The 27,564-nt window shown below is 41.2% G+C and overlaps 1 protein-coding gene across 1 annotated transcript in view; it reads left to right on the forward strand.

Annotated features, from left to right (window-relative positions):
- Window positions 1-27,564, forward strand: part of PDE2A (phosphodiesterase 2A) — a 177,208-nt gene that overhangs the window by 101,720 nt on the left and 47,924 nt on the right. The window contains exons 3-5 of the mRNA XM_031961505.1: window positions 1,433-1,522; window positions 8,712-8,800; window positions 26,981-27,090. Of these exons, the coding sequence (XP_031817365.1) occupies window positions 1,433-1,522; window positions 8,712-8,800; window positions 26,981-27,090 (289 nt within the window). The remainder of the gene's footprint in view (window positions 1-1,432; window positions 1,523-8,711; window positions 8,801-26,980; window positions 27,091-27,564) is intronic.

Raw genomic sequence — 27,564 nt, forward strand, 5'->3', positions numbered from 1 at the left:
ACATAGCACCTAGGAGGGAAAGGAGGCTAGAACCCTGGGCTTGGAGTAAGGAAAATCAGAGATCAAATGTGATCTCAGATTCTCATTAGCTGTGTGACTTGAATAAGTCACCTGATCTTTGCTTCAGTGTCCCCACTTGTAATTGGGGCTAATAATACCTTCTACCTCACAGGGTTGTTGTGAGGGTCCAAGGAGAAAATATTTGTAAAATATTTAGCATAAAATAAGAGTCATATTAATGCTTATTCCCCCTCTCTATTATTATAAACACACTGAGGCACACATAAATCTGATCGATGTTACCCTCCCTTTGGTTCTAAACACCCCTGAAATGGGGCGAACCCTAGGTTTGTGGGGGGCTCAGGACCAAACAAGAAAATCAACCAGAGAAAAAAATGCTAGACTTCCTGCCAAAGCCAAACTTTTTTTGGAGGGGGTGGGAGAGAGGGGGCGGGAGGAGGGGGCTAAGTATGGTTTTTTTTTTAATTAATGTTCTTTGGAATTATCCAGGACAACATGTGAGGGGTTACCATGAATGAATGAAGAATTTATTTGTTTATTTTAATAATACCTTTTTATTTTCAAAATACATGCAAAGATAATTTTCAACATTCACCCTTGAAAAACTTTGTGTTCCAAATTTTTCTCACTCCCTTATTCCCATTCCTTTTCCCTTAGATGGCAAGTAATCCGATATAGGTTAAACATATGCAATTCCAAATGAAGAATTTATTAACCATCAATGATTTTGTGATGGTGAGGAAACATGGATTATTTGCTGCACTTCTTATGGGAAAAGCCCTTTCTGTACTTGCTTGATCACAAGCTCAATTTCAGTCATCAGCCTGACTTGGTGGTCAAAAAAAAAAAGGTTCAACTTTTAGCTACATTAAAAGAGACATCGGTTGGAGAATGAGGGAAGTCCCGGGATACTCTGTGCTCATCAGAGCCCATTGGGTAGAAAAGGCACTGACAAGCTGGACCGGGTCCAGAGGAGGGGAGGTTACCTGAAAACTCTGCCATACAGTTAAAGGGATGGGGGAAGGTTAGCCTGATGTTTAGAAGACTTGCAGGGAGGGGGGAAATGATTCTTCATGCAAATACATAAGGGGTTATTAGCCTTGATCTGCTTGACCCCAGAGAATATGGTAAGAGCATCAGAAGTCCCAAGGAGCCAGATTTCAGCTCAATGCAAGCATGAAAGCTATTGCCTCAGTGGAACGATCACAGTCCTGGAAGTCTACATGGCAGAGCTGCTATTGGAGAGTCTATAGAAAGGAGGTTTTGTTTTATTCTGGAAGGGGGAAGTGGTGGGAACCAGACAGGAAGACTTCCCAGGGGGCCAGAGCTGGGTTTTGGATTTAAAGGTTCCTTAGTTCTCTGCTTATAGCCCTGTTCTTGCAGTGATATCTCTTGCCCTTTTCTTTTCTAGGAAGCCCTGCTGAGTTTGGGCTCTGTCATTGATGTCTCCAGTCTTCACGATGTCATCAAAGAAGCCATTTCTGCCGTGCTTCCCAAAGTGGTAGGTGTCCCCTTGCTCCCCATCCTTGCACAACTTTCTTGTACTCTGCAAAGAGGGCATTGACCCTGCTGGTCACTGAGTCCAGAGGAAGGATGGAAATACTAGGGAGTTAATCCATGACTTGGTCTGACCTGACAGAGCACCTGGTTCTGCTGGGGAAAGACAGGTAGGAAAAGAGGGAAAAGGCCTAATCTGATCTAAGAGGGAGCTTCGAGATCTCAGAGAAGGGAGCGATCAAGGTGGGGGCCTTGAACTAGGCTGTGAGGGATGGAAAGAAGGGAGAGGAAAGGATGGGGCCTTCTCGATCAAGAGTAACCCCAAAGCAGGTTCCTATTTGTTACAGTTCTGTCCAGAAGCAGCAGGGATGCAAAAACAAGTCATCACCCCCTCCCTCGTTTGAGAGTTTGCTGGAGGCCAAGTTTATTGTTTCCCCATTCCCCACCCTGCTGCCTCATTTCCTTGGTATTTCTATCAGTTCTGTCTTTGTTCCCTTTTACCCAACTTTCTCCCCTTTCCCTTCATTCATAACATTTAAAAATTTGGAGCCAAAAAGATCCCTAAAACACCCAGAATATAGATGGCAGAGCTGGAGCAGACCTCATTGGATGTCAGCTTTAGAAGGGTCTTGGGAACATAAACAAGCTGTCAGAGCCAACGTCCTCTACAGCCCATTAAGCCCCTCTCATTTTACACCGCTGGAATGTGATGCCCGGGGAGGGGAAGGGACTGCCCCAACGTCACATAACCAGTCCCTGGCATAATTGCCATGAAAACCCGGATCTCCTGACACCCACCAGCTCAGCATTTTCCATAAAACCTGACCTCTCCAAATTCCACCCGGCACTCTCACCTACCCTGAGATAGAGGGCAATGATTGGCTACTGACTTCCTTTCCTTAGTCATGTTCCTTTTCCTCTTCATGTCTCAGTTTTCCAGTTAAATAAAGAGATTGAACTCAGTGTAAGAGCCAGCTTCTCTTAGGACTAACATTCTGTGTTCTGTATCTAAGGACATCCTGTTTCATGTTTTAAGGCCCTCTGAGCATTTTATGATTGTATGATTAGAGGGCATTTTATGGCTGTATGATTCTGAGTCTATTCTCCACCCTAATTTTTAGACAGGTGTGTGTGTGTGTTGGAGAAATGGGAGAAAATGGGTTTTATGTTCCAGAAGAGATGGCAAATGCCACACAGTCTGTGTGTGTGTGTGTGTGTGTTTGAGGCATGGGAAGAAAGGGTTTTTATTTTCCAGAATAAATGGTAAATGCCAAAAAGTCTGAATGGCGAAGACCCTGTCTCTGTGTGATGGAGAGACAGAGCAGGGCCCCCCAGGGCACAGAGGGCCTCAGAGATGAAGCCCAGAGAAGGAGCCGAGATTCTCCCTATTCTCAATTCTCCCCTTTCCCAAACTCACGGAATACCAGAGTCTCTGAATTCAAAAGTCACTCAGTATCTGGGCAAGTGATCTATTTCTGGTGCTGGACTAGTGATCTATCTTAAAGACCTTCCACAAGAGGCTGGAGGCTGCCTCCCTCCCAAGGACTCAGAAATGTTTACAGCCCATCCTGATGGGGTTAACTAGAGCCCATACTGTAGAGCGTGAAATTAGTAAGAAAGAGGTGGCTCATCAACACCCAAAATAAACCAGTCCTGGAAAGGAAAGGGAATCAGACGACATCTGGCTGGTGATGGTGACACATCTGGCGGGGCGCAGAGAAGGAGGGAAGCAGGAAGAAGGAGTCCTGGCTGGGAGTCCTGGCTTCTAGCCTCGGCTTGCCATTGATTTTCTGTGTGACTATGGTGAAGACTCTTCTCTTGTCTGGGTCTCAGTTTCCACATGTGAAAAATGGTGAGATTGGATTATGAGGGCATATTATGTAATAATTTTAGCAACAGGACCCACCGTGAGACTGACACAAGGCTTACAAAGCACTTTCCCCCACAATACCCCAGGGCTGGAACAATGTAAGTATTGTGGAATCAGCGTCAGAATTGGGAGGGATCTCACAAGCCATCTGGTGTAACACATAGGAAGAATTCCTTCCGCTAAGTACCTGAGAAGTCCTTGTGCCAGTTTCATTTATGCCTGATTATTGGTAGTTACCAGAAAGGGAAACTGAGTCCAGAGTGGGAGAGAATCTTCAGAGAGAACTTACCATAGAAAGTGTATGTGTGTGTGTCTGTGTGTGTGATTGTCTATGTGTGTGACAATTTGCAGCCTGAGCTTATTCATTTGCTTGCTCCATTCAGCCATTCAGTTCATTCATTTTTTCAATTCATTGCGATTCACCATTCAGCAGTCATTTATTAAACACCTTTTCTCTGTCTGGTCCTGGAAATAAGTCCAGATACGTACCACCTGGGGCAAGTTCTCAAGGAACTTGCAGCATAATGGGGCTGAGTACTGGAACTGTGTACACAAATAATTATATTACAAGGAAGCATGAGATAAAGGCAAGGGAAAGGCAGAAGGTACACACGAGATGTTTGAAGGAGATCTCCTCGAGGAAGGCTTCAGGGAGAAGGTGACACCTGATCTGGACCTTGGATCAATCAGTAAGCATTTTACAAGTATCTTCTATACACTAAGTTCTGGGAATACAAAGACATGTCCCCTGCCCCCAAAGAGCTTAGAAGGTGGAAGAGACTGGAGGCAGGATCAGGAAGGAGAGTGGGGGTCCGTTCCAGGTACAGAAATTGTAGAAAAGACATAGAATGAGAATGGGGAGCAACAAATTGTCCAATTTGGCTGAGTTAGAACTACATGAAGGTAAATAGCATCATTTAAGACTAGAAAGTTCTCATCAGGCTAGACCATGGGAGGTCTTGAATGCCAGGAAAAGTAATTTGCAGGGGGTTTTGATGGTCAGTGTGATCCATTAAAGGTTTTTGAGCAGGGGAGTGGCAAAGTCAGAGCAATGAATTAGGAAACTTGCTTGATTAGCCTGTGGAGGATGTGGGTTAGAGAGGACTGCAAGCAGGGAAACTGGTTAGGTTATTATAGTAGTCCAGGTAAGAATTAATGAGGGCCTGTGTCACTGTCCTATGACTTTTAATCTGGTGCTTTCTCCTCTTTGTTACGGGTGGATTTGAAAGTATAGAAGGAGAATCAACAGGACCTGACAACTGACTGATCCTCAGCTATGAAGGAGAGATGGCTTGATTTTAATACTTGGTATCTCTATAACTTAGAACAAATCTTCTACTTTCCTCGTCTGTAAAAGGGTATTAGATTAGATCAGAAATCACAGAGCTGGAAGACCACCAAGTCCTATCCCCTCATTGTACAGGTGAGAAATTAAGTGGCTTGCCTAAGGTCACCTGTGCAATACGCATTTTGGGATGATTTCTAAGGTCTCGAATCCTAAGCTCTGGTTGCTTGGAGCATGGCAGTGTCAGAAATCAGGAAACAGGGAGAAAGGGCAAGTTTAGGGAGAGTATGAAGAGTTCCTGACTTACTGGGTTTGGGGGCTCAGGGTAGGTTGCCTGCCCCTATCCCTGAGCCACACTGTAGCCCCCTTGCCACGGCCTGAGTTATGAGGCTCCCAAGAGAAGGACAATAAGGGAGAAGGGAGGGGAGGGAGAACTGGCCCCTTTGATATACATGGGAGGGGAGAGGAGCTGGAAGCCTGGCACCTGCCCTCATCAGTAAGCATTGTCCCCAAACCTCCCTGTGAATGCAGACTTCGCTGATGCATATGAAACAGCTTCCTCTAAATGTGGCTAATTTTAACCCAGCGGGGGGCGTTGGATGGGGGGGAGGGGGGAGCAGAATCTGAAGGAGGGAGGAAGAAAGGATTGGAGGGAAGGAGGAAAACAGGCAGAAAGACGGAGAAATGTCCCAAAGCAGGCAATCGGCAGTGGCATTTCAGTCGCTTTTGGAGATTGACGAGGCATTTTATCATAATGACCCTCCAGGGAGAACAAATATATTATTCCCATTTTATATTTTATTATTTTATATGGCCAAGAGCAGGAAAGTACCCGAGGTGACACAGCTAGCAAGTGGCGGAGCTGAGAACAAAGCCAGGTCTTTTAATTCCCCATCCAAGAGCTCTTTCAGTTATCCAGCCAGTCAATCAATCTATGGGGGGAAAATTACTATGTATCAGGCCCCTCAGTGCTGAAGATAACAAAGAGAGGTACCAAAAAATGCCTACCTTCAAGGAATGTACATTCTAATGGGGCAGGCAATATGGAAATAATATTGTACATACAGGAGGGGAAAGGGGCAGTAATAGCAGAAGGAAGACTAGCTGCTGGGGGCGGCAGGGTTAGGAAAGATTTTTTGTAGAAGATGTGGGCTGAGGCTTGAAGGAAGCCAGGGAAATTAAGAAGCAGCTTAAGAATGGAGGAAACTTGGGGAAGGGAACGGAAGAAGGGAGAGAGGGGAGCATGAGGGAGAAAGGGAAGGAGGGGGAATGAAGAGAGAGGGAAGGAGGAGGAGGGAGGGAGGAGAGAGAGAGACAGAGAGAGGAAGAGAGAGAGAGAGAGAGGGAGGAAGGAGGGAGAGATAGGGAGGAGGGAGAGAGAGGGAGGGGGAGAAGAGAGAGACAGAGAGAGAGGAGAGAGACAGAGACAGAGGGGAGAGGGAGGGAGAGAGGGAGGAGAGAGAGACAGAGAGAGAAGCAGAGGGGGAGAGAGACATAGACAAACAGTATGAGAGAGACAGAGAGAGAGAAATAAACAGAGAGGGGAGAGAGAGAAGAAGAAGAAGAAAAACAGACAGAGACACAGAGAGAGATATTAGACTAAGGGGAGGATGAGAGAGAAGGCTTCCTGGGGTGCTACAATTTGTCTTGGACATAAGATCACAGACTTTAGAACAGAGGGGAATCTTGAAGATTGTCAAAGTTCCCTACAGAAAGATGACCCATGAATTCCTGAAACATTCCACATTTTTTTTCCATTCACTTTTCAGTTCCCTTGTAATCTGGCTTTTAATCCTACCCGAACACAGATAAATTGCTCTCTCCATGGTTACTGATGATTTCCTAACTCTTCAATTCAGTGGCCTTTTCTCAGTCCTCATTTTATGAAACCTTTCTGGCATCATTTACCACCTGCTTCTCCTGGACACTCTTGTTTCCTGGATACTCTCTCCTCTATGTAGTAGCTTCCCAAATGGTATAGAGATTAACCTTCTAGTCTCTCCCATTTCCAACCCGTATCTCACACAAAACCATATTCCTGAAACTCAGCTCTAACTTTGTCACTCTCCTATTTTCTAAGCAGGTAGCTCCCAATTATCTCTAGTATAAAATACAAAAACCTTTGGTTTCTATGACAGTATTCTGTTTTTCTATAAGTGTGACCATTTCTTCTCAGTCTCCTTTGCTCAAGGATCATGTCTCCCAACCAGGAAGTGTGGGCATCCTCTAAATTTCTTCTTGAACCCCTTTTCTTTTTCCTTTTAAAATATTCAATCATATTTTATTTTTTCATATACATGTAAATATAGTTCTCAACATTCACTTTTGTAAGATTTTGAATTCTAATTTTTTCCCTTCTTCTCTTACCTCCCATCTCTCTAAGGTAACAAGCAAGCAATCTGATACGTGCAATTCTTTTAAACATTTTCCCATATTTGTCATGTTGTCCAAGAAAAATCAGACCAAAAGGGAAAAAAACACAAGAAAGAAAAAAGCAAAAAATAAAAGTTGAAAATACTATGCTTCAATCCACACTCAGTCTCCATAGTTCCCTCTGGATGCTGATGGCATTTTCCATTTGGGTCTCTTTTGCTCCACTATGAATGCTCAGTTCCAGTGGATTCAGTTGTCATCTTTACGTGGATGATTCCCCAATATACAAAATCAGCTCTGAACTTTTTCCACATACCAATATATGCACAAGACCCAGCCAAAAACTTCCTACTTGCATGAGGGAAGAAATCAAATAGAATAATGGTTTAAATAGCATCAAAAATAATGAATTAGAAATGTGATGAAAAAAAGAATGCCTTCACTATCAAATTGTGCATACCCTTTGATCCAGTAGTGCCACTGGGATACTGGGTCTATATCCAAAGAAATCACAAAATAGGAAAATAGATTCACATATGCAAAAATATTTGTAGCAGTCCTTTTTGTGGTAGCAAAAAAAAGAAAATGAGTAGATGCCCATCAGTTGGGGAATGGATGAATAAATTATGGTATATAAAAGTAATGTAATATTATTGTTCTATAAAAAAGCGATGAACAAACTGATTTTATTTATTTATTTATTATTTTAATAGCCTTTTATTTACAGATTATATGTATGGGTGACTTTACAGCATTGACAATTGCTAAACCTCTTGTTCCAGTTTTCCCCCTCCTTCCCCCTATACCCTCCCCCAGATGGCAGGATGACCAGTAGATGTTAAATATATTAAAATATAAATTAGATACACAATAAGTATACATGATCAAACCGTTATTTTGCTGTACAAAAAGAATCGGACTCTGAAATAGTGTACAATTAACCTGTGAAGGAAATCAAAAATGCAGGTGGGCAAAAATATAGAGATTGGGAATTCAATGTAATGATTTTTAGTCATCTCCCAGAGTTCTTTCTCTGGGTGTAGCTGGTTCAGTTCATTACTGCTCTATTGGAACTGATTTGGTTCATCTCATTGCTGAGGATAGCCAGGTCCATCAGAATTGGTCATCATATAGTATTATTGTTGAAGTATATGATGATCTCCTGGCCCTGCTGAACAAGGTGATTTTAAAAAGGCCTGGAGAAGTTTACATGAACTGATAGTGAGTGAAACAAGCAGAATCAGGATAAACACTGTACACAGCAACAATAAGATTGTGCAATGATCAACTATGATAGACTTGGTTCTTCTCAGCAATTGTGATCCAAGGTGATTCTAACAAACTTTGGATAGAAAACACCATTTACATCCAAAGACAGAACTATGGAGACTGACTGTAGATCAACACTTACTATGTTTACTTTTTTCCTTCTGTTTTATTTTTCTTATAGTTTTTCCCTTTTGTTGAGATTTTCCTCTCCTAATATGATTCATATGGAAATATATTTTTAAAATGAATGTACATGTATAAACAAAAAAAATGTTTTACATGTAACTGAGGAAAATAAAAATAATAAAAAAGAAAAAATGCCCTGGGGATACAAGCTAGGTGGAAGGCTGGAAAAGGCTGCCATTTACCAATCTCACAAGACTCTTTCTGCTCTAGGAAATCGTCTACACTTACCTGCTTGATGGAGAATCCCGGCTAGTATGTGCAGATCCCCCACACGATCTGCCCCAGGAGGGGAAAGTCCGGTGAGTCTCATACTCTGGGTTCCCACAACCAGCCAGAGTCATCTATCCTATGGGAGAGGTTGGCACTTGTCATTACTTGACTACCTTCATAATGGAGTACAGAAGACTTTTGTAAGTCCTCATCTATTCTCAGTCTCCTCCCTAATTTTTTTGAGGTACAAATTAGTTTTATTTTTTATTGAAGCTTTTTATTTTCAAAACATACTCAAGGCTAGTTTTTCAACATTGACTCTTACAAAACCTTAGCTTCCAATTTCTCCCCTTTCCCCCACTCCCTCCCCTAGATGGCAAGTAATCCAATATATGTTAAACATGGTAAAAATATATGTAAATTGAATATAGACATACATATTTATACAGTTATCTTGCTGCACAAGAAAAATCTGATCAAAAAGAAAGAAAAATGAAAAAGAAAATAAAATTCAAGCAAACAACAACAAAAGAAATGAAAATGCTATGTTGTGATTCACACTCAGTTCCCACAGTCCTCTCTCTAGATGTAGATGGCTGTCATCATCACAAGATTATTGGAACTGGTCTGAATCATTTCATTGTTGGAAAGAGTTATGTCCATCAGAATTGATCATCATATAATCCTCTTGTTGCCATGTACAATGATCTCCTGGTTCTGCTCATTTCACTTAACATCAGTTCATGTGAGTCTCTCCAGGTCTCTCCAAAATCATCCTGCTGATCCTTCTTATAGAACAATAATATTCCATAATATTCATATAACATAACATTCAGCCATTCTCCAACTGATGGGCATCCACTCAGTTTCCACTTTCTTGCTACTACAAAAAGGGCTGCAATAAACTCATGTGGGTTCCTTTCCCTCCTTAAAGATATATAAAGATAAACCCAGTAGAGACACTGCTAGATCAAAGAGTATGCATAGTTTGATAATTCTTTGGACATAGTTCCAAATTGCTCTCCAGAATTGCTGGATCCATTCACAACTCCACCAACAATGTATCAGTATCCCAGTTTTCCCAATTCCCTCCAACATTTATCATTATCTTTTCTTGTCACCTTAGCCAATCTGAGAGGTATGTAGTAGTATCTTAGAGTTGTCTTAATTTGCATTTCTCTGATCAGTAGTGATTCAGAGCACCTTTTTCATATAACTAGAGATGGTTTCTATTTTTTCATCTGAAAATTGTTCATATTCTGTGACCATGTATCAGTTGGAGGATGGCTTGAGTTCTTACATATTTGAGTCCTTTCTCTATGTATTTTAGAAATGAAGGCTTTATCAGAATCCTTGAATGTAAAAATGTTTTCCCAATTTATTTCTTCCCTTCTGATCTTGTCTGCATTAGTTTCATTTGTGCAAATTTTTTTAATTTAATATAATCAAAATTATCTATTTGGTGTTCAGTAATGATCTCCAGTTCTTCTTTGGTCACAAATTCCTGCCTTCTTCACAGATCTGAGAGGTAAACTATATTTTGTTCTTCCAATTTGCTTATAATATCACTCTTTATGTCTAAATCATGAACCCATTGTGACCTTATCGTGGGATAGGGTGTTAGATGTGAGTCAGTGCCTAGTTTTTGCCATACTAGTTTCCAATTTTCCCTACAGTTTTTGTCAAATATTGAGTTTTTATCCCCAAAACTGGGGCCTTTGGGTTTGTCAAGCACTAGATTCCTATAGGCATTGACTATTTTGTCCTGTGAACCTAACCTATTCCACTGATTGACTATTCTATTTCTTAGCCAGTACCAAATGGTTTTGATGATCGCTGATTTGTAATATAGTTTTAGATCTGGCACAGATGGGCTACCTTCAATTGCATTTTTTTCATTAATTCCCTTGAAATTCTTGACCTTTTTTTCTTCCAGATGAACTTTGTTATTATTTTTTCTAGATCTGTAAAATAATTTCTTGGGAATTTGATTGGTATGGTATTGAATCAGTAGATTAATTTAGGCAGTATTATCATTTTTATTATATTTGCTCGTCCTACCCATGAGCACTTGATATTTTTCCAGTTGATTAATGTGACTTTGTTTGCATGAAAAGTGTTTTGTAATTGTGTTCATATAGTTCATGACTTTGCCTTGGCAGATAGATTCCCAAATATTTCATATTATCTACAATTATTTTAAATGGAATTTCTCTTCTCTTGTTGCTGGACTTTGTTGGTAATATATAAAAATGCTGATGATTTATATGGATTTATTTTGTATCCTGCAATTTTGCTAACGTTGGGAATTGTTTTGAGGAGTTTTCTAGTTGATTCTCTAGGTTCTTTAAGTATACCATCATATCATCTGCAAAAAGTGATAATTTGGTTTCCTCATTACCTACTCTAATTCCTTTAATCTCATTTTCTTCTCTTATTGCCAAAGCTAACATTTCTAATACAATATTGAATAGTAATGGTGATAATGGGCAAACTTGTTTCACCCCTGATCTTATTGGGAATAATTCTAGTTTGTCCCCATTACATATGATGTTTGATGATGGTTTTAGATAAATGCTACTGATCATTTTAAGGGAAACTCCATTTATTCCTATACTCTCTAGTGTTTTTTAATAGAAATGGGTATTGGATTTTAACAAATGCTTTTTTTGCATCTATTGAGATAACCATATTTTATTAGTTTGATTATTGAATAGACAATTATGCTAATAGTTTTCCTAATATTGGGCTAGCCCTGCCTCCGCTATAAATCCCACTTGCTCATAGTGTATTATCCTGGGGATGACTTTCTGTGATCTCTTTGCTAATATTTAATTGAAAATTTTTGCATCAATATTCATTAGGGAAATTGGTTTATAATTTTCTTTCTCTGTTTTCTTCCTACCTGGTTTACATATCAGCACCATATATGGTGTTTGGTAGGTAGGACTCCTTCTCGCCCTATTCTTTCAAATAGTTTATATAATATTGGAATTAATTGTTCTTTAAACGTTTGGTAGAATTCACATATAAATCCATCTGGCCCTGGAGATTTTTTAGGGAGTTGATTAATAGTTTATTCTTTTTCTTTTTCTAAAATGGGACTATTTAAACAATTTATTTCTTCTTCTGTTAATCTGGACAATCTATATTTTGTAGGTATTCCTCCATTTCACTTAGATTATCAAATTTATTGACATATATTTGGACAAAATAACTTCTAATTATTGCTCTAATTTCCTCTTCATTGGTGCAAAGTTCTCCCTTTTCATTTTTTAGACTAACAATTTATTTTTCCTCTTTCCTTTTTCTAATCAAATTAACTACAGATTTATCTATTTTGTTGTTTTTTCCATAAAACCAACACTTATTTTTATTTATTAATTCAATAGTTTTCTTACTTTCAGTTTCATCCATCTCCCCTTTTATTTTCAGAATTTCTAATTTGGTATTTAATTGGAGATTTTTAATTTGTTCTTTTTCTAGCTTTTTTAGTTGCAAGCCCAATTCATTGATCTTTTCTTTCTCTATGTTATGCAAGTAAGCATCTAGAGATATAAAATCTCCTCTAATAATTACTTTGGCTGCATCCCACAAATTTTGGTGTGTTGTCTCATTGTTGTCATTTTCTTAGATGAAATTATTGTGTCTATGATTTATTGTTTCTGTCATTCATTCTTTAGAATAAGATAATTTGATTTCCAATTAATTTTTGGTCTGTTTTCCTCTGGCCTTTTATTTTATGTAATTTTTATTGTATTGTGATCTGAAAAAATTCATTTTCTATTTCTGCATTTGATTTTGAGGTCTTTATGCCCTACCTAATATAAGGTTAATTTTTATATAGGTTCCATGAACTGCCGAGGAAAAAAAAGTGTACTCCTTTCTATCTCTGTTCAATTTTTTCCAAAGATCTATCATACCTAACTTTTCTAAAATTCTATTTATCTCCTTAACTTCTTTCTTATTTATTTGTGGTTCTATTTATCTAGTTCTGAGAGAGCAAAGTTGAGATCCACTACTAATATAGTTTTGCTGTCTATTTCTTCTTGCAGCTCTTATCTTCTCCTCTAAGAATTTTGATGCTATACCACTTGGTGCATATATATTTAATAGTGGTAATATTTCATTATCTTAGCAAGATATAGTTTCCTTCCTTATCTCTTTCAATTAGATCAGTTTTTGCTTTTGCTTGATCTGAGATCAGGACTGCTATCCCTGATTTTGAGACCCTACTCATGCTTTACTTCGCCTGAAGCATAATAGATTCTGCTCCAGCCTTTTACCTTTACTCTAAATGTATCACTCTGCTTTAAATGTGTTTCTTGTAAACTATATATTGTAGGCCCTTTCTATTTTTTAATAAGATACTATTCTTATCTTAGATTATTTGAATCTACAAATATGACAGCTGCAAGTTAGAATCACAGTTTTGAATAGTAGAAAGTTGGAATTGCAGAATACTAGAATACAAGTTAAGTTGTGAGCATAGCATCTTAGGATCTTAGGAAGTTAGATAACATAGGCTAAAATCACATAATGTTGAAAACTTAAAATCAACAAATCATTAACATTTCAGGATATTGAAGTCTTAGGATGTTAGAACTGCAAAAAAAAAATGTGGAAAGTTAGAATCATAGAAAGTTGGAAATAGGCTATGATATTAGATCAGCACAAAACTCTTAGAGAAGAATCCTAAGCAGAATGTGAATCCAGGCTTCCAACCTTTGGCCTTAGTAATCATTAGTTAGCTAGCATTTTAATCCCTCTTCCTGTAAGTCATTGAGTAAAATCTAGAGGATCTTCTCCATTTCCACTCATCTGACTCTCCATTTTTCTACTTACTTTTAAAAGAAAGCATAAGTACCTGTCCCTTCTCAGATTCTATTAGCTAAAATGGAGCTAATGACCATGGGAGTTTAATTAAACTTTTAAAGAGAAACCAATAAACACTCTTGGGCACTAGGTACCATGTTAGATTTTTATTAGGGAAGATCATATCCCATGTGGGGAGCACCCAGCCTCAGAACTGTCTCCCTAAAATTCAGCTCTACTCTTGCTTCCTCAAACCCAAGGCTGGTGCACAGTAGGTATTGCTACTTGGGTTAAATACCCAATATTTGCTGGTGAAAGCAGGAGGTAGGAGGAAAAGGAACATCTCTTCTTAGAATTCAGTAATACAGAAAAAGAGAATGGAAGGTGGGAGGAGGCACCAGCTTGTGTGTTTTTCTGTTTCTCGTAGGAGTTGAAAAGTTTTTAATCATTACCCTTTCCCTCTGAGATGCTGCTTCCTCTGCTTTGCCATTGAATTTTAGAATCATGTTAGATCTTTGGAATTATAGAATGTGAAAATCACAGAATGTTGGCATCATGGAATTTGAAAATGTGAGAATGTTAAAATCATAGAATCACAGAATGATGATGTTAGAATTTTTCATGTTAGCATCATAATGGCACAGAATATTAGAATCTTAGAAGTTAGAATCACAGAATTTTAAATTTGGAGAAGGCTGTAATCACAGAATGGTAGACTCCTTTTATGTTATGATTATTTTGGAGGGGGAGACAGATGGAAAGGGAATCGGGGTTAGGGGACTAGCCCAGGGTCACACAGCTAGTGTCAATTGTCAGAGGTAAAGTTTGAACTCAGGTGCTCCTGACTCCAGGACCAGTGCTTTCTCTCCATTGCTTCATCTTGTGACCCCAAATGTTATAATCTTATTATGTTAGAATTAGAGAATGCAGTTCCCATCTGAATTCAAACCTTCTTTATCTCTCATTGAGAATCCTGTGAGGGGTTAGAAAATTGATAACCCTGATGCATTCTATCATGCTCTAAGCTAATTAGAATACTAGAACTGTTTAGTTTCAGAATTAAATTTAAAATATTTATTAAGAATATATTGATAACTAGAAGTTTATGCAGCAATAGATAGAACATGTTGCAGCTGAAGTAAGGAAGATTCTACCTTTTGACGCTTAATGGCTGTGTGGCTCCAAGCAAATCTTTCTGATCCTCAGTTCTCTCATCTGTAAAATGGAAATGTTACAGATTCATTGGTGTTATTTTCCTCAGAGTATTTTTCTGGGGCTCAAGTGACTAAATGTGACTACCAAACATTATTGAATGCTATATGAATGTCAGTTATCTTCTCCAAGCCCCAGGCCCTGGAAGTACAAAGATTAGATGCAATTTGTTCCCTAGCTCATAAGATTCATCTGATAGAGATGATAAGACATAGACACAAATGATTTTAATAAAGAGAGAGGGTGTGCAAGTATATGAGGGAGAGAACAACACAGAGAGAGGGGAAAGAGAGAGGATGAAAGAGGTGGGGGAGGGAGAGGAAGAGAGAAAGAAAGAAAAACAAAGAGAGGAGAGACAGAGACAGAGAGACAGAGGAGAAATTGTGTTTAGCTGGAGAGATCAGGCAAAGCCTCTTGGAAAAAATGCATTGGAGCTGGATCATAGAATATAAGAATCTTAGAATCACTGAACATTAAAGTGGTGAGGGATCTTAGAGAACATTTATTTTAACTCTATCAATTTATAAATGGAAAAGTGAGACTCAGGTCTCATGACTTGTTTTAAGTACCACAGCTAGTGTCAGGCTCAGGATCAGAATTCCAACCAGAAGCAGAATCAGTATGTGAACTAAAAATGTCCCGTTGCCTAGGCTCAAGAATGCCTTCGGTATCCCGAAGAGAATCCCCAAGAGATTAGTCTGGGAATGCTTTCCCTATCCACAGTAACCATTATTGTGGTGACAGAGCTTCCTACCCTTTCAAGACTCCAGGTTCATATGGACCAGGTTCACTCCTGGGGGATGACGCTAAGAATGTCCCTTTCTCCCTTTGACTCATTGTCCCATTTAAACATCACTTACATTTGGTTTGTGTCATGAAATGTGAGTAATGAGAAGTAGAGGAGAGGGACTCAGCTCTGATATAAGTACTGATGGTACCCAAAGCATATGTAGGATGAGAGAGCTTTTATTTCACTGTATAAAAAAGGCACACGATGGACAGGATTTGCAGGAACCATAAACAGAAACAGAAGTACAAAAAACACTTAGTCCAAAAGCTATCTCAGCAAAAGAACTGCCTTGAGCTTGGTGTGGGAGCCACCTTTTGTGTTCTGTCCCCTGGCTCCCAAGTCAGCCCTCTTTCTGGCAAGTTTCACTATGAGTTTTGGTTTCCTAACCTGAGGCAGGTGATACCTCAGATACTTAGATGTGAACCTGGACGAGCCACTTAACCATTGTTTATGTCACTTTCCTTAATTGTAAAAGCATTTGTAATAACAGACTTGTTGTAAAGATCAAAAGAGATAATATTTGTAAAGTGCTGAGTACAGTGCCCTGGACATAATAGGTGCTACATAAATGCTTATTTCCTTCCCTCCCCATCCATAGTGATCTCCCTTAGGAGAGGGACTGTTTCACCTTTTTGGTGGTATGGCACAGATCTGGGCTCAGATCGGGAGATTTCCCCTCAGTGGAATGGACCTCACCTCACCGAGATGCCCTCCTATCTACTCCCCCCCAAACAAATGCTTATGGGGGTCTGTATTCACTTGTTAAGCCCCTGATATGTAGTGGGAATTATGCTCAGAAATGAAGATATACAGACATAAAGAAGGGCAGAGCTCTACTCTCAGCATAGGAGTTGGCTGAGATATACATCCCCAGTGCCAGTGAAAGACAATGAAATATGTCGAGAGAAAGGCTGGGGAGGGAGGAGCCACTGTCTAGGAAAGGGGATGATGATAATAATAATATGCATTTCTATAGGTTTTGAAGGTACATAATAATAACCGTATGTGGGATAATTATTGTGAATATTTTTGTTTCCATTTTAGAGAGGAGGGAACTAAGGATTTGAACACTCTTGACTCCATGGCCACCATTTTGTTTCTGTTACACAAGGATCCATCAAGAGAGTGGTATCTGAATTAGATCTCAAAGGGAAGAAAAGTTTTCAACAAGAGGAGATATGGAAGGAGCAGGTTATTAGCAGGACAAGATTCAGGGAATAGACTGTGTTCCTACCTGACTATCCAGGGCTGTAGCATCTTCCTCTTATCTGAGTCTTGAACAGATATTTAGGATCATAAATCTAATGTAAGGATAGGAAAGCCAAAGAACTTGTCTAAAATCACATATATAATAAGGGAAAGGGAGAGAAAAGGAAATAAGCATTTATTAAGTTCCTACTGGGCTAAGCAGTTTTACAAATGTTACCTTATTTAATCCTCACAGGAATCCTGCAAGGTAGGTGCTATTACTATCCTAATTTTACAAATTGAGGCAAACAAAAATTAAATGACTTGCTCAGGCTCAACCAGCTAGTAAGTTTCTGAGGACATATTGACTCTCAAGTCTACCTCATACTCTCTCAGCTTCTACTTTGCTGTCTCTATTAATGTCTAACTACAGAATTTGAACCCAGATCCTCTGAATACAGTACCATAATGCTTTCCTTAAGCAATGGGGAAGAATGCACATATCTACAAAGGTCTACTAGATACAGGGTGATGTATATATCCACAAGAGTGGATGCAACGATGAAAAATGGGATTGAGCCTGCCTTCTAGGAGCTTCTAATCCCAGTGGAAAGGACAGGATGTGTTATACAAATAACTGTGACAAAAGGTATCAGATAGAGTGCCCTGTGAAAAATTCTAGGAGCACAGATTCCTTTCAATTGGAGAGGAGGATTGTGTGGGAGAGGATAAGAAGATTTCCCGGAGGGCAGAGTGTCTAAGCTGAGCCTTGATGGAAGGAGGAGGATCTTCAAAGGTAGAAATTTGGAGAGAAGATATCCCAGAAAAAATGACTAGGGGATGGAGAGAGCAGGATGAAATCAGAAGAGTGGACAGTTCAGTCTGACTAGAATACAGAATGGAGGATGGATGGATGGATGGATGGATAGGAGTAAAGTTGAGCCTGGAAAAGTTGGTTGGGGCCAGACCATGAAGGCCTTGAGTGTCAGGATCAGAATTTGTCATTATCCTGTAGGTAATAGGGAACTCCTAAACGTTAATGAACAGGAATTAGATGAGAGAGGGGAAAAAATTGGAGTTCAGGTGAGAGATGATGGCATAACCTAGAATGACTCTAAGGGAGTAAGAGAGAAGGGGGAAGGGTGCCAGAAATAGTAAGGAGGTAGAATCGATAGGACTTGGCTGAAGAGCTCATACCTAGCAAGTACTCAGGGAGAAAAAAAATTACACAACTGTTGAAGCTGAAAGTGTCGTAGGGACTGAAAGGAGTATGTGGGCTGGATAGGGTGAATCAGAGGAGAAAGAATTGAAGTAGGAGGAGAAAGAAAGAAAGGGAGCGAGATGCTTCAAAGAGCATGAGGAAGTGTCCGGGCCAGTCCATCTTTGGCATAAGTGGGAGGAAGGGAAGGCCAGGAAAAAGAAGAGATGTTATAAGCCCTGGTTCAAGGACCAGCCCTGGAGGCTACTGTGGCTGGGCAAGATGCCAGAAGGATGAGTGCATTGGCACAGGGCCTGTTCCTCCAGGAAACCCTGGATGGCCTACAAACAGGGGCAGGTGTGAAGTGGTGGCAGGGCCATAAAGAGAGATAAGGCCCAGGGGAAGTGGGGAAGGGCAGAGGATGGGCCTCCTCCCTGGACCCCAGCTCACAGGAGAATAAGGCCCTTTCCTTGGAGATTCCTAGATCTAGGGAGGAGAAATGACCCTTGCCCTCTGAGAGCCCTTACTCTGAGGGAGAGATGTGATTTTCAGGGATTTTGCTCACTTTCTCCTCACATCCCAGGATCATGGGGATCTCAGATTGGGAAGGACCTCTGAGCATCTATGGCAAGTTATTTAATTTCCCTGGGCTTCAACATGCTCATTATTAAAAAGAGGGGATTGGATTAGATGGTATCTGAGATCCTTTCCAGCTCTAGCTCTATGACTCTAAGCCAAATTCAACTAAGATCAACAAATATACGCTATATGAAGTTCTGGGGGTAAAATACGTCAGTACCTGTTCTCCAGGAGCTTAAATTCTGCTGGAAAAGGAGGCAGCCATTTGTATACATATCAGGGAATCTACTCAAAGTAAATACAAAATAATTTTTCACCAGGAGAAGTAACACAGTTGGTGTGGGGAGGAAATCAGGAAATCAGAGAATCAATCTAAAGGGAATCCTGAATGGAACAAGGCATCCCAAGCATAAAGCACATTCCCAGTTGTTGGATAGTTGTGATATCAAAGGAGATAAAATCTCCTTTCCTTCCATCTCTGTTCCTTGGGCTGCTCTCTGAGGTAAAGTTGAATAAATCTTCATCTAGCTAGCCCTGAAGATGCACAGAGAGCCATCACCATTGTGACCCTCCCCCCACCATATTTCCTTCTTTAGGCTAAATATCCCCAGTTCTTTCCGTGCATCTTTTTATGGCCTGGTTCCTGTTCCTCACAGCATCTCAACATTTGGAGTTAGAAAGGACCTTGGCATCTTCTAATCCAACCCAGATGACTCCCCTATATCTGACAAATGAGCTCATATTCCTCTCCTGGTTCTCCCTGCACTGCCTGCAGTTTGTCAATGTGGTGAGGTCCCAGGACTGACCCAGGGCAGAGGACAGCGGAACTCTTTCTTCTTTACTTCTGGATGCTATGGCCATTTTCATACAGCCAGAAGAGGGATAGCTTTTCCTGTCTCTCTTTTACACTAATGACTCATTTTGAACTTTTAGAACATGAAAATCCCCAACTTGAAAAAAGGGTCCACCTCCATTTCAAAGGCATAGGTTTCTTGAGCTTTAAATAAGCCTTAATTTACCCCTTCAGGGGTCTTCTCAGGATAAAAATTGTGAAATCCTTCACTGGAGTGGAACCTCATTCCTTTTCTGCTGTAGTTAGTCTGTTCCTTTTTGTTTATTCTCTGATGAGACAGGGAGTTCTTAAGAATATCCAGGCTTTAGATTTCTGGGATCTTCATATTGATTTCCACTGATGATGTGCCCAGTATCTAAATACCTTGGATGAGTAATGGGGATAGTAACTTCGGGATGGGATGTGTCAGTTCAGTGAGGGGCTCCACAAAGGTGATGGGAGCTCAGGGATGAAGATGAGGAAGGAACTTGGAAGGTGCAGGCTGAGTATAGGCTCAGGATATTCAGGGCATTAGTGAAGATGATGCAGTCATTCACTGAGGGGAATGGATGGGAGCTCATTAAGAACAATGCCAGGTTAGTGAGGGGATGGTCATTCTCCACAGAAGCTTGAACTGTTCCCTCCCCTATTCTCTTCCACCCACTAAAACAAATAGTTGTTAAAGGCTGAGAACTCTCATCAAAGATGTGTGTTTTCTCTCTCTTTTGTCGCTTCCATCTGTCTCTGTCTTTGGTTGAGCAGACTCTGGCCGCTCTGGGGCTGAGAAGAGACCTCCAGAGACATGAATCATTGACCAACCCACTCCCTGGGACAGCTGGCACTGGGGTGTTCAGGGGAGCAAGGAGAGATGAGACTGGGAGAAGGATGTTGAGAAGGAGGACCCAGAGACCATCTGGGGGCCAGAAGTGGGTGGCAGAGCCCGGTTTAGACAAGAGAAGGAACAAGTATGAGCTCCTTGCAGAGAGATGACTGAAAAAAAGGGAATGGGAGATGCAAATGTAGAGCTTGTAGAGAGAGGCTTGGGATGGAATTATCTCTGAGAACTCGGGCAAGACTCTTCCCTTTCCTTCCCTGAATCATTTTCTTTCTTTTAAAGGACAAGTTTGGATTAGACCAGGGGTTCTTAATTCTTTTTTTGGTGTTGCGGCTTCTTTTGGCAGTCTGGTGAAGTCTGTGGCCTCCTTATCAGAAAAAAAATTAAATAATTGAAGGAAATGCTGTATTTCAGTTAGAGTTTCAGTGAAAATAAAGATGTATTTTTTCCAGTTCAAGTTTATGGATTTGCTGAAATCTATCCTGGGAACTCCGAGTTAAGAACCTTTGAAATTGATGATCTGATATTCTGTATTCTAAGAACTGTTTCATTTCTTTTCTCTGAATTTGAGCTCAAGGTTGGGATTTCAAGTGAAGATGGAAGATAGGAGGATGACTGAGACAATACTTATGGAGAATTTATAGAGGGAGGAGAGAAGTTAACCTGGAAAAGAGCCCTGGACCTAAGAGAAGGAAGGAGTAGAGGGGAATAATTAGAGGTTTGGGAGGTTTTAAGTGAAGGCAATAGGGGATTCAGTGAGGGGAATGTAGAACTGTGGGGGTGGACTTAGCAAAGTAGATAAAGACCTGTTTGTACTTGATTGTTTAAAAATGCTTTATAACTGCCCTTCAGTATAATTGGTTTCTTTGTATTCTGTGTATTTTATTTTTATGCATTTAAAAACAGGATTCTGAGAAGGGCTTTGTAGGTTTCGTCAGACTGTCCATGACGTGGAAAAAAAGGCGAAGAGTATATTTTAACATGTTTAACATACATTGGGTTACTTGCCATCTGGAGGGGGTGGAGGGAAGGAGGGAAAATTTAGAACACAAGGTTTTGCAGGGGTCAGTGTTGAAAAATTATCCATGCGCATGTTTTGAAAATAAAAGGCTTCAACAACAACAAAAAAAGGTTAAGAACGCGTTGTGCAGAATGTGGTTAGAGAAGAGCCTGAGAATGAGCCCTCGGCTTTAAAGAGGGAAGAAGGGAAGGGAGCGGCTGAGGTCAGACCCCTTACTTAGCAAGGTCTTGGGTGGGCCAGGGGAGAAACCTGACTTCCCTCTTCAGCAATGTAGATTGAACAGCACCACCTTGTGGCCGAGTAGGGGATTACCGACTCCCCGGATTCTCCCTTTGGGTGGGTTCCGCGGGGAGCCCCACCTTTCCCCCTCAGCCCAGTTCCCCCCCCTCCCGGGCCCAAAGTCCGGACCCGGAGAGGATTGCTCCCTCCCCCTCCTGGCCCCAGTCTTCCTTCATCCTCCTTGTTCTGAGATCAGGGACCCCCAGGCCAGGGAACCCGCAGGGCAGAATCCCTAACTCTGGCAGATTAAGGGATGGCCTGGGGGTGCAGGGAAGGCTGCCTCTGGCGTGGTCCCCGCCAAGCCTGGAGCAGACATGGGGTGGCCGGGCCGGGGAAGCTGCCAGAGCCGCTGGATGACAGGCCCTTCATCCTCTCGGGCCCAGCTTCCTCTCCCGGCTGGGCCCCACATCCCTGCTCGAGGCTCGCACCCGCCCTCCTCCTCCTTGCCTGACCTTTGCCAGGTCCCCCTTTGCTCTCCCTGCCAGCTCCAGGACCGGCCCCCCTCCTGCGCTCCCTTGGCTTCCATCCCACTCAGGGCAAAGTGATTTCTATAAACCTAATTAAGTGGAGGAGGCCTGGAGAGAGGGGGGCGCTAGGACAATTAATCATCAGGGAGTGACATTTGGCGAAAGATTGGCTGGGTAATTAAGCAGGAGGTGAGCCAGCAGGCGCTGCAGAGGGAGAGGTGGCCAGGGACTCAGCAGCTCCCCCTCCCCTGCCTGCTTCGCCGAGTCCAAACTCCTCGGGCTGGCACCGAGACTCTCCCTAATCCTGTTCCTGGCATCGGAGGCTTGCCACACACTTGTCCTTGGCATTCATGGGCCGCTCTGATCTTGGCCCTGGCATTCGAGGCTCTTTGTGAGCTTGTCCCTGGCATTCAGAGTCCTCCTGCTCTTGCCCCCCTTGTTCAAAGCCCTCCATGATTTTGCCCTTGGCATTTGTAGTTCTAATTTTGCCGCGACCTTCTCTCCCCCTTGTGCTGTGGCAGTGGCTGGGCCAGTCTCTTCAGGGCCCAGATCACATCTGACTCATCTCCCCATCTTGCTCAGAATTTCACACATCATGGTACTTTCCCTGACTTCCTGGTACTTTGTCTGATGGTGACGGTGACTCCTCTCAGCAGAAATACTTTCTGAATTCAAATCATTTTCCAGTTGATAAATGGTCAAAGGATACGAACAGACAATTTTTAGATAAAGAAATTGAAACCATTTACAATCATATAGATATGCTCTAAATCATTATTGATCAGAGAAATGCAAATTAAGACAACTCTGTGATACCACTACACACCTGTCAGATTGGCTAAGATGACAGGAAAAGATAATGATGAACGTTGGAGGGGATGTGGGAAAACTGGGACACTGATGCATTGTTAGTGGAGTTGTGAACTGATCCAACCATTCTAGAGATTGACCCAGCAGTGCTACTACTAGGCTTATACCCCAAAGAGATCCTAAAGAAGGGAAAGGGACCTGTATGTGCCAAAATGTTTGTGGCAGCCCTTTTTGTAGTGGCTAGAAGCTGGAAATTGAATAGATGCCCATCAATTAGAAAATGGTTGGGTAAATTGTGGTATATGAATGTTATGGAATATTATTGTTCTGTAAGAAACGACCAGCAGGATGAATACAGAGTGGCTTGGAGAGACTTACGTGATGCTGAGTGAAGTGAATAGAACACCAAGAAAACATTGTATATAGCAAGAAGAAGATTATATGATGGTCAATTCTGAAGGACGTGACTCTTTTAACAGTGAGATAATTCAGGCCAATTCCAATGGATTTGTGATAGAAAAAGCCATCTGCATCCATATATATATATATATATATATATATATAATACACATAGAAGAATTGAACATGTTTTTAAAAAAATGTTTTCTGAAAAGGTTATGGTAGACAAGGCATTGTGTTTGGGTTTAGGGTCTGGTTCAAATACTGATTCTGCCATTAGCTACCTGTGTGATTTTAGGCAAATCACTTGGTTTTTATGAGCCTCAATTTCCTCATCTGTTAAATGAGAAAGTTGGATCAGATGACATCAGAGGGTCTTATCAGCACTAAATTCACAGATCTTTTGATAGGACTCTCTGAATCTTAATGTACAGCTCAAACCTCATCTCTTGCCAGAATACCTTCTTGCCCAACCTAACCCACAGAGAGCCCTGATTGACCTAAAGAACCTTGCACTAGGTATTCCAGCCTGACTCCCATCAGCTTCCTGGGCATCTGGCTCTTTTTTCCTAAGGTCCATCCAGTCCTTTGTTTTCATGGTTTTGTCCTAACAATAACTTTATTTTTTTTTAAATAATAGCTTTTTATTTTCAAAATATATGCAAAAATAGTTTTCATCATTCCCACTTGCAAAATCTTGTGTTTCAAATTTCTCTCCCTCCCCTCCCCCCTCCCCTAGACAACAAGTTATCCAATATATGTTAAACATGTACGATTCTTCTATACATATTTCCACATTTACCATTCTGCACAAGAAAAATCAGATCACAAAGAAAAAAATGAGAAAGAAAATAGAAAGCAAGCAAACAATAACAAAAAGAGTGAAAATTCTATGTTGTGGTCCATATTCAGTCCAGATAGAACACTCTCCAGATGAATTTGGCTCCTTCCATCACAAGTCTATTGGAACTGACCCGAATCACCCCATTCCTAATAATAATTTCAAAATTTCACACAATCCTTTGGATATTACTGACCTCTGACTTTGCCCAACTCCCTGCACTCACAGATCCAACACCCCTAACCTTGAGAACCTTCCTCTTATTTTTGCCCCTGCCACATGCCCTTGAGAGATCATGTTCCGCTCCTTCCTTGCTCTTTCTCTCTTATTTACAGAGGGGCATAGAACTAGCCACTTGGAACCTGGGAACCTAAGATTGCTTCCTGTTGCAGAGACTGACAAGTCATTTAACTTATGGGCTCATCTCTAAATCGAGAAGGGGAGAGCTTGTTTCACTGGGACAGTTATGACCTAGGAGAACACATGGGAAATGCAGTATCGTTGTTTATTTGCAAGAGACTAGACTTGCAACTGTGATTTCCCTGGACGAGGGAAGGCCCAGGAGATAAAACTCCTTCTACCCATATAGGTCCCCACCTTCTGAGCAATGTAGAGTCTCATAGAGTTGCCCTGAGCACCAAGGGGTTAAGAAACTCCTTCCACCCTCTATTTTTGTCCGCCTGCATTTTTTATTTCCTTCACAGGCTAATTGTATGTTATTTCAAAGTCCAATTCTTTTTGTACAGTAAAATGACTGTTTGGACATGTATACTTATATTGTATTTAACTTTTAACATATTTAACATATATTGGTCAACCTGCCATCTGGGGGAAGGAGGGGAAAAACTGGAACAAAAGGTTTGGCAATTGTCAATGCTGTAAAATTACCCATGCATATATCTTGTAAATAAAAAGCTATAATAATAAAATAAAAAAAGAAAAAGAAACTCTTTCCACCTACATAGGTCCTCACCTTCTGAATAATATAGAATCTCATAGAGTAGCCCTGAGCACCAAGGGGTTAAGAAAAGCAATATAGTCTCATAGCGGAGCCCTGAGCACAGAGGGTTAAGTGATTTGCCAGCATCAGTCACACAGCCAGTATGTCAGAGATGGGACATGAACCCAACTCTTCTTGGCTCTAAGTTTCTCTGTCCTCCATAAACAGGCTACTTATTCACCTGGGAACCGTGTGCTAATAATGCTGCCGGTATGTATGGGATCTCCGAGCTGCAGGGCCCCTTGGAGGCCACCTCCAGCAGGTGTAGTGGAAGAGGGAATCTCTAATGTAGCCACGTGGTCATCCAGCCTCTGCACAAAGTTCTACAGCGAGGAGGGGCCCGCTGCCTCCTCGGGGGCCCTTCCATCTAGGGGCAGTGCTAGTGGTTAGGAAATTGTTAGGATTCAGAAATAATTCATCAGGGGAAGGTCATTATAAGAAATTTGTCATGAGATAGAATAGATTAGAAATGAAATATCAGACTGACTCAGGATTTAGTCATTACTCTTTTTTGTTCATCCTACGGTACCTAGAGTGGAGCCTGGAAATATTGTCTTTGAACACTATAAGCTCCCTGAGGGCAAATACTGTCTTTGAAGACTGTAAGCTCCTTGAGGGCAGGGCCTGGGTCTCTCCTCCTCCACCCCCCCCCCCTCCTCCTTTCCAGGATCTGGCATTTAGCAGGTGGCAGGAAATGTTAGTTGAATTAGATGAACAATTAATTGAAAGAACTGTTTTTAATTGCATCCAGAAGCTAGTTCAGCTTCAGGATTGCTGTGTGACCTTCAGAAAATGGCTGCCTCTTTCTGTGTCCTACTTTCTTCTGATGTAGCCCAGGAAGTACGCTCTCAACACACATTTTTGTGGCTCCAAAATGGAGGTTTGAAGATCTCAGAGTGACTCTGAGCTGGTACATTCTGACACAAGCTTTGACATCTTGAACAAGTCTTTTCTGTTGCATCAGCTATAGAACTGGAGATTATAATATGCTATCTTCTTCATTTGCAAAATAGGAGATAATATTATACCCTTTATGTCCTCCAGGAGTGTTCCAACTTAAGTAACTAACTTTATCAAGCATCTACTTTGTGCAAATATTAATCTCATTTGATCCACACAACAATCCTGGAGTTATTATTGTATTTGTTATTATTGTAATTATTCTACAGCTACTCTTACAAATGGACTCCCTTCTGCCCATTTGTGGATTATCTATGTTTTCCACTTTTTTTCTTTTACTTTCTCGGTTTTTTTCTCAAAAAGAGACCGATCAGGGAGAGAAGAGAAAAGTCTAATACACAGTGAAAGGGGTGGATCTAAAGAAATGTTGAGTATTTGGAAGGAGAACATGGATTATCCATTTCACTGGTCCATTCAGAGCAGATGCAATGAGGCAGCTAGACAACACTGTGGATGGAGTGATGAACATGGAGTTAGGAAGATTTGAGTTGCACTCCTGCTGTAATCACTTAATAGATGTATTACAATGGCAGGAGATTTCATTTTTCTCTGCCTCAGTTTCCTCATCTGTAAAAGAGAAGTAATAATAGCACCTACCATTACAGGTATGTTGAGGAAGATTGAGATGACATGAAAAAAATTTTAGTTCCTCAAGTAGTACAATGGATAGAAAGAATCTAGATTTTTAGTCAGAAATTCTGAATTCAATTCCTGCCTCAAATACTTAATAGCTGTGTGATCCTAGGTAAGGTGCTTAACTTTTCTCTGCCTCAGTTTCCTTGTCTGTAAAATAAAGGTAATTATTCATCGATCTCCCAGGGTTTTGGTGAGGAAACAGATGGGATAACATATGTAAAGTACTTTGCTTCACATACACAAATATACCTTAACATTTATAACATATGCTTCCCCAACTCTAAATTTGTGCTATATAAATGCTAGCTATTATTAAAGATGACGAGAGGAATTGGGGAGCAGGGTCCCTGGCTAACTGTGAGCCTGTAATCTAGAGTTCAGCTGATGGGGTCTTGTTTTTATCTCAGAGATGCTGTCCAGGCCTGGGAGCGGCAGAGCTGCGGTGGGCTGGGCCCCTCAGATTTGCCAGAGAAAGTGCTGACGGGGCTGACTGCCCCACTGGCTCCTGACAGACAAGGTAATGCCCAGACCCAACCTGGACTGGCAGGGGCTGCTTGTCTCTGTCTCTTGCTGTCCTGGTCACCTATCTCCTTGTCTGAATTCCTTTCTGACCTTGTCCATGTCTGCCTCTCATCCTCTTGCTGTCTGTCTACTTCTCTCTGTCTCTGTCTCTCTCTCTCTCTGTGTTTCTTTCTCTGTCTCTGTCCCTCTCTGCCTCTCTCTCTGTCTCTGTCTTTCTGTCCCTCTCCTTCCCTCCCTCTCTTTCCCTTCCTCTTTCCCTCCCTCCTTGTGTTTCTCTCTCTCTCTCTCTCTCTCTCTCTCTCTCTCTCTCTCTCCCTCTGTCTCTTTCTGTCTCTCTCTTTCTCTGTCTCTTTCTCTGTCTCTGTCTCTTTCTGTCTCTCTGTCTCTCTTCTCTGTATGTGTCTCTCTCTGTTTCTGTCTCTGTCCCTCTGTCCCTTTCCTTCCCTTCCTCCCTGTAATTTCCCTCCCT

Source organism: Sarcophilus harrisii, chromosome 3 (assembly GCF_902635505.1).
Source record: "Sarcophilus harrisii chromosome 3, mSarHar1.11, whole genome shotgun sequence".
Taxonomy (NCBI): Eukaryota; Metazoa; Chordata; class Mammalia; order Dasyuromorphia; family Dasyuridae; genus Sarcophilus; species Sarcophilus harrisii.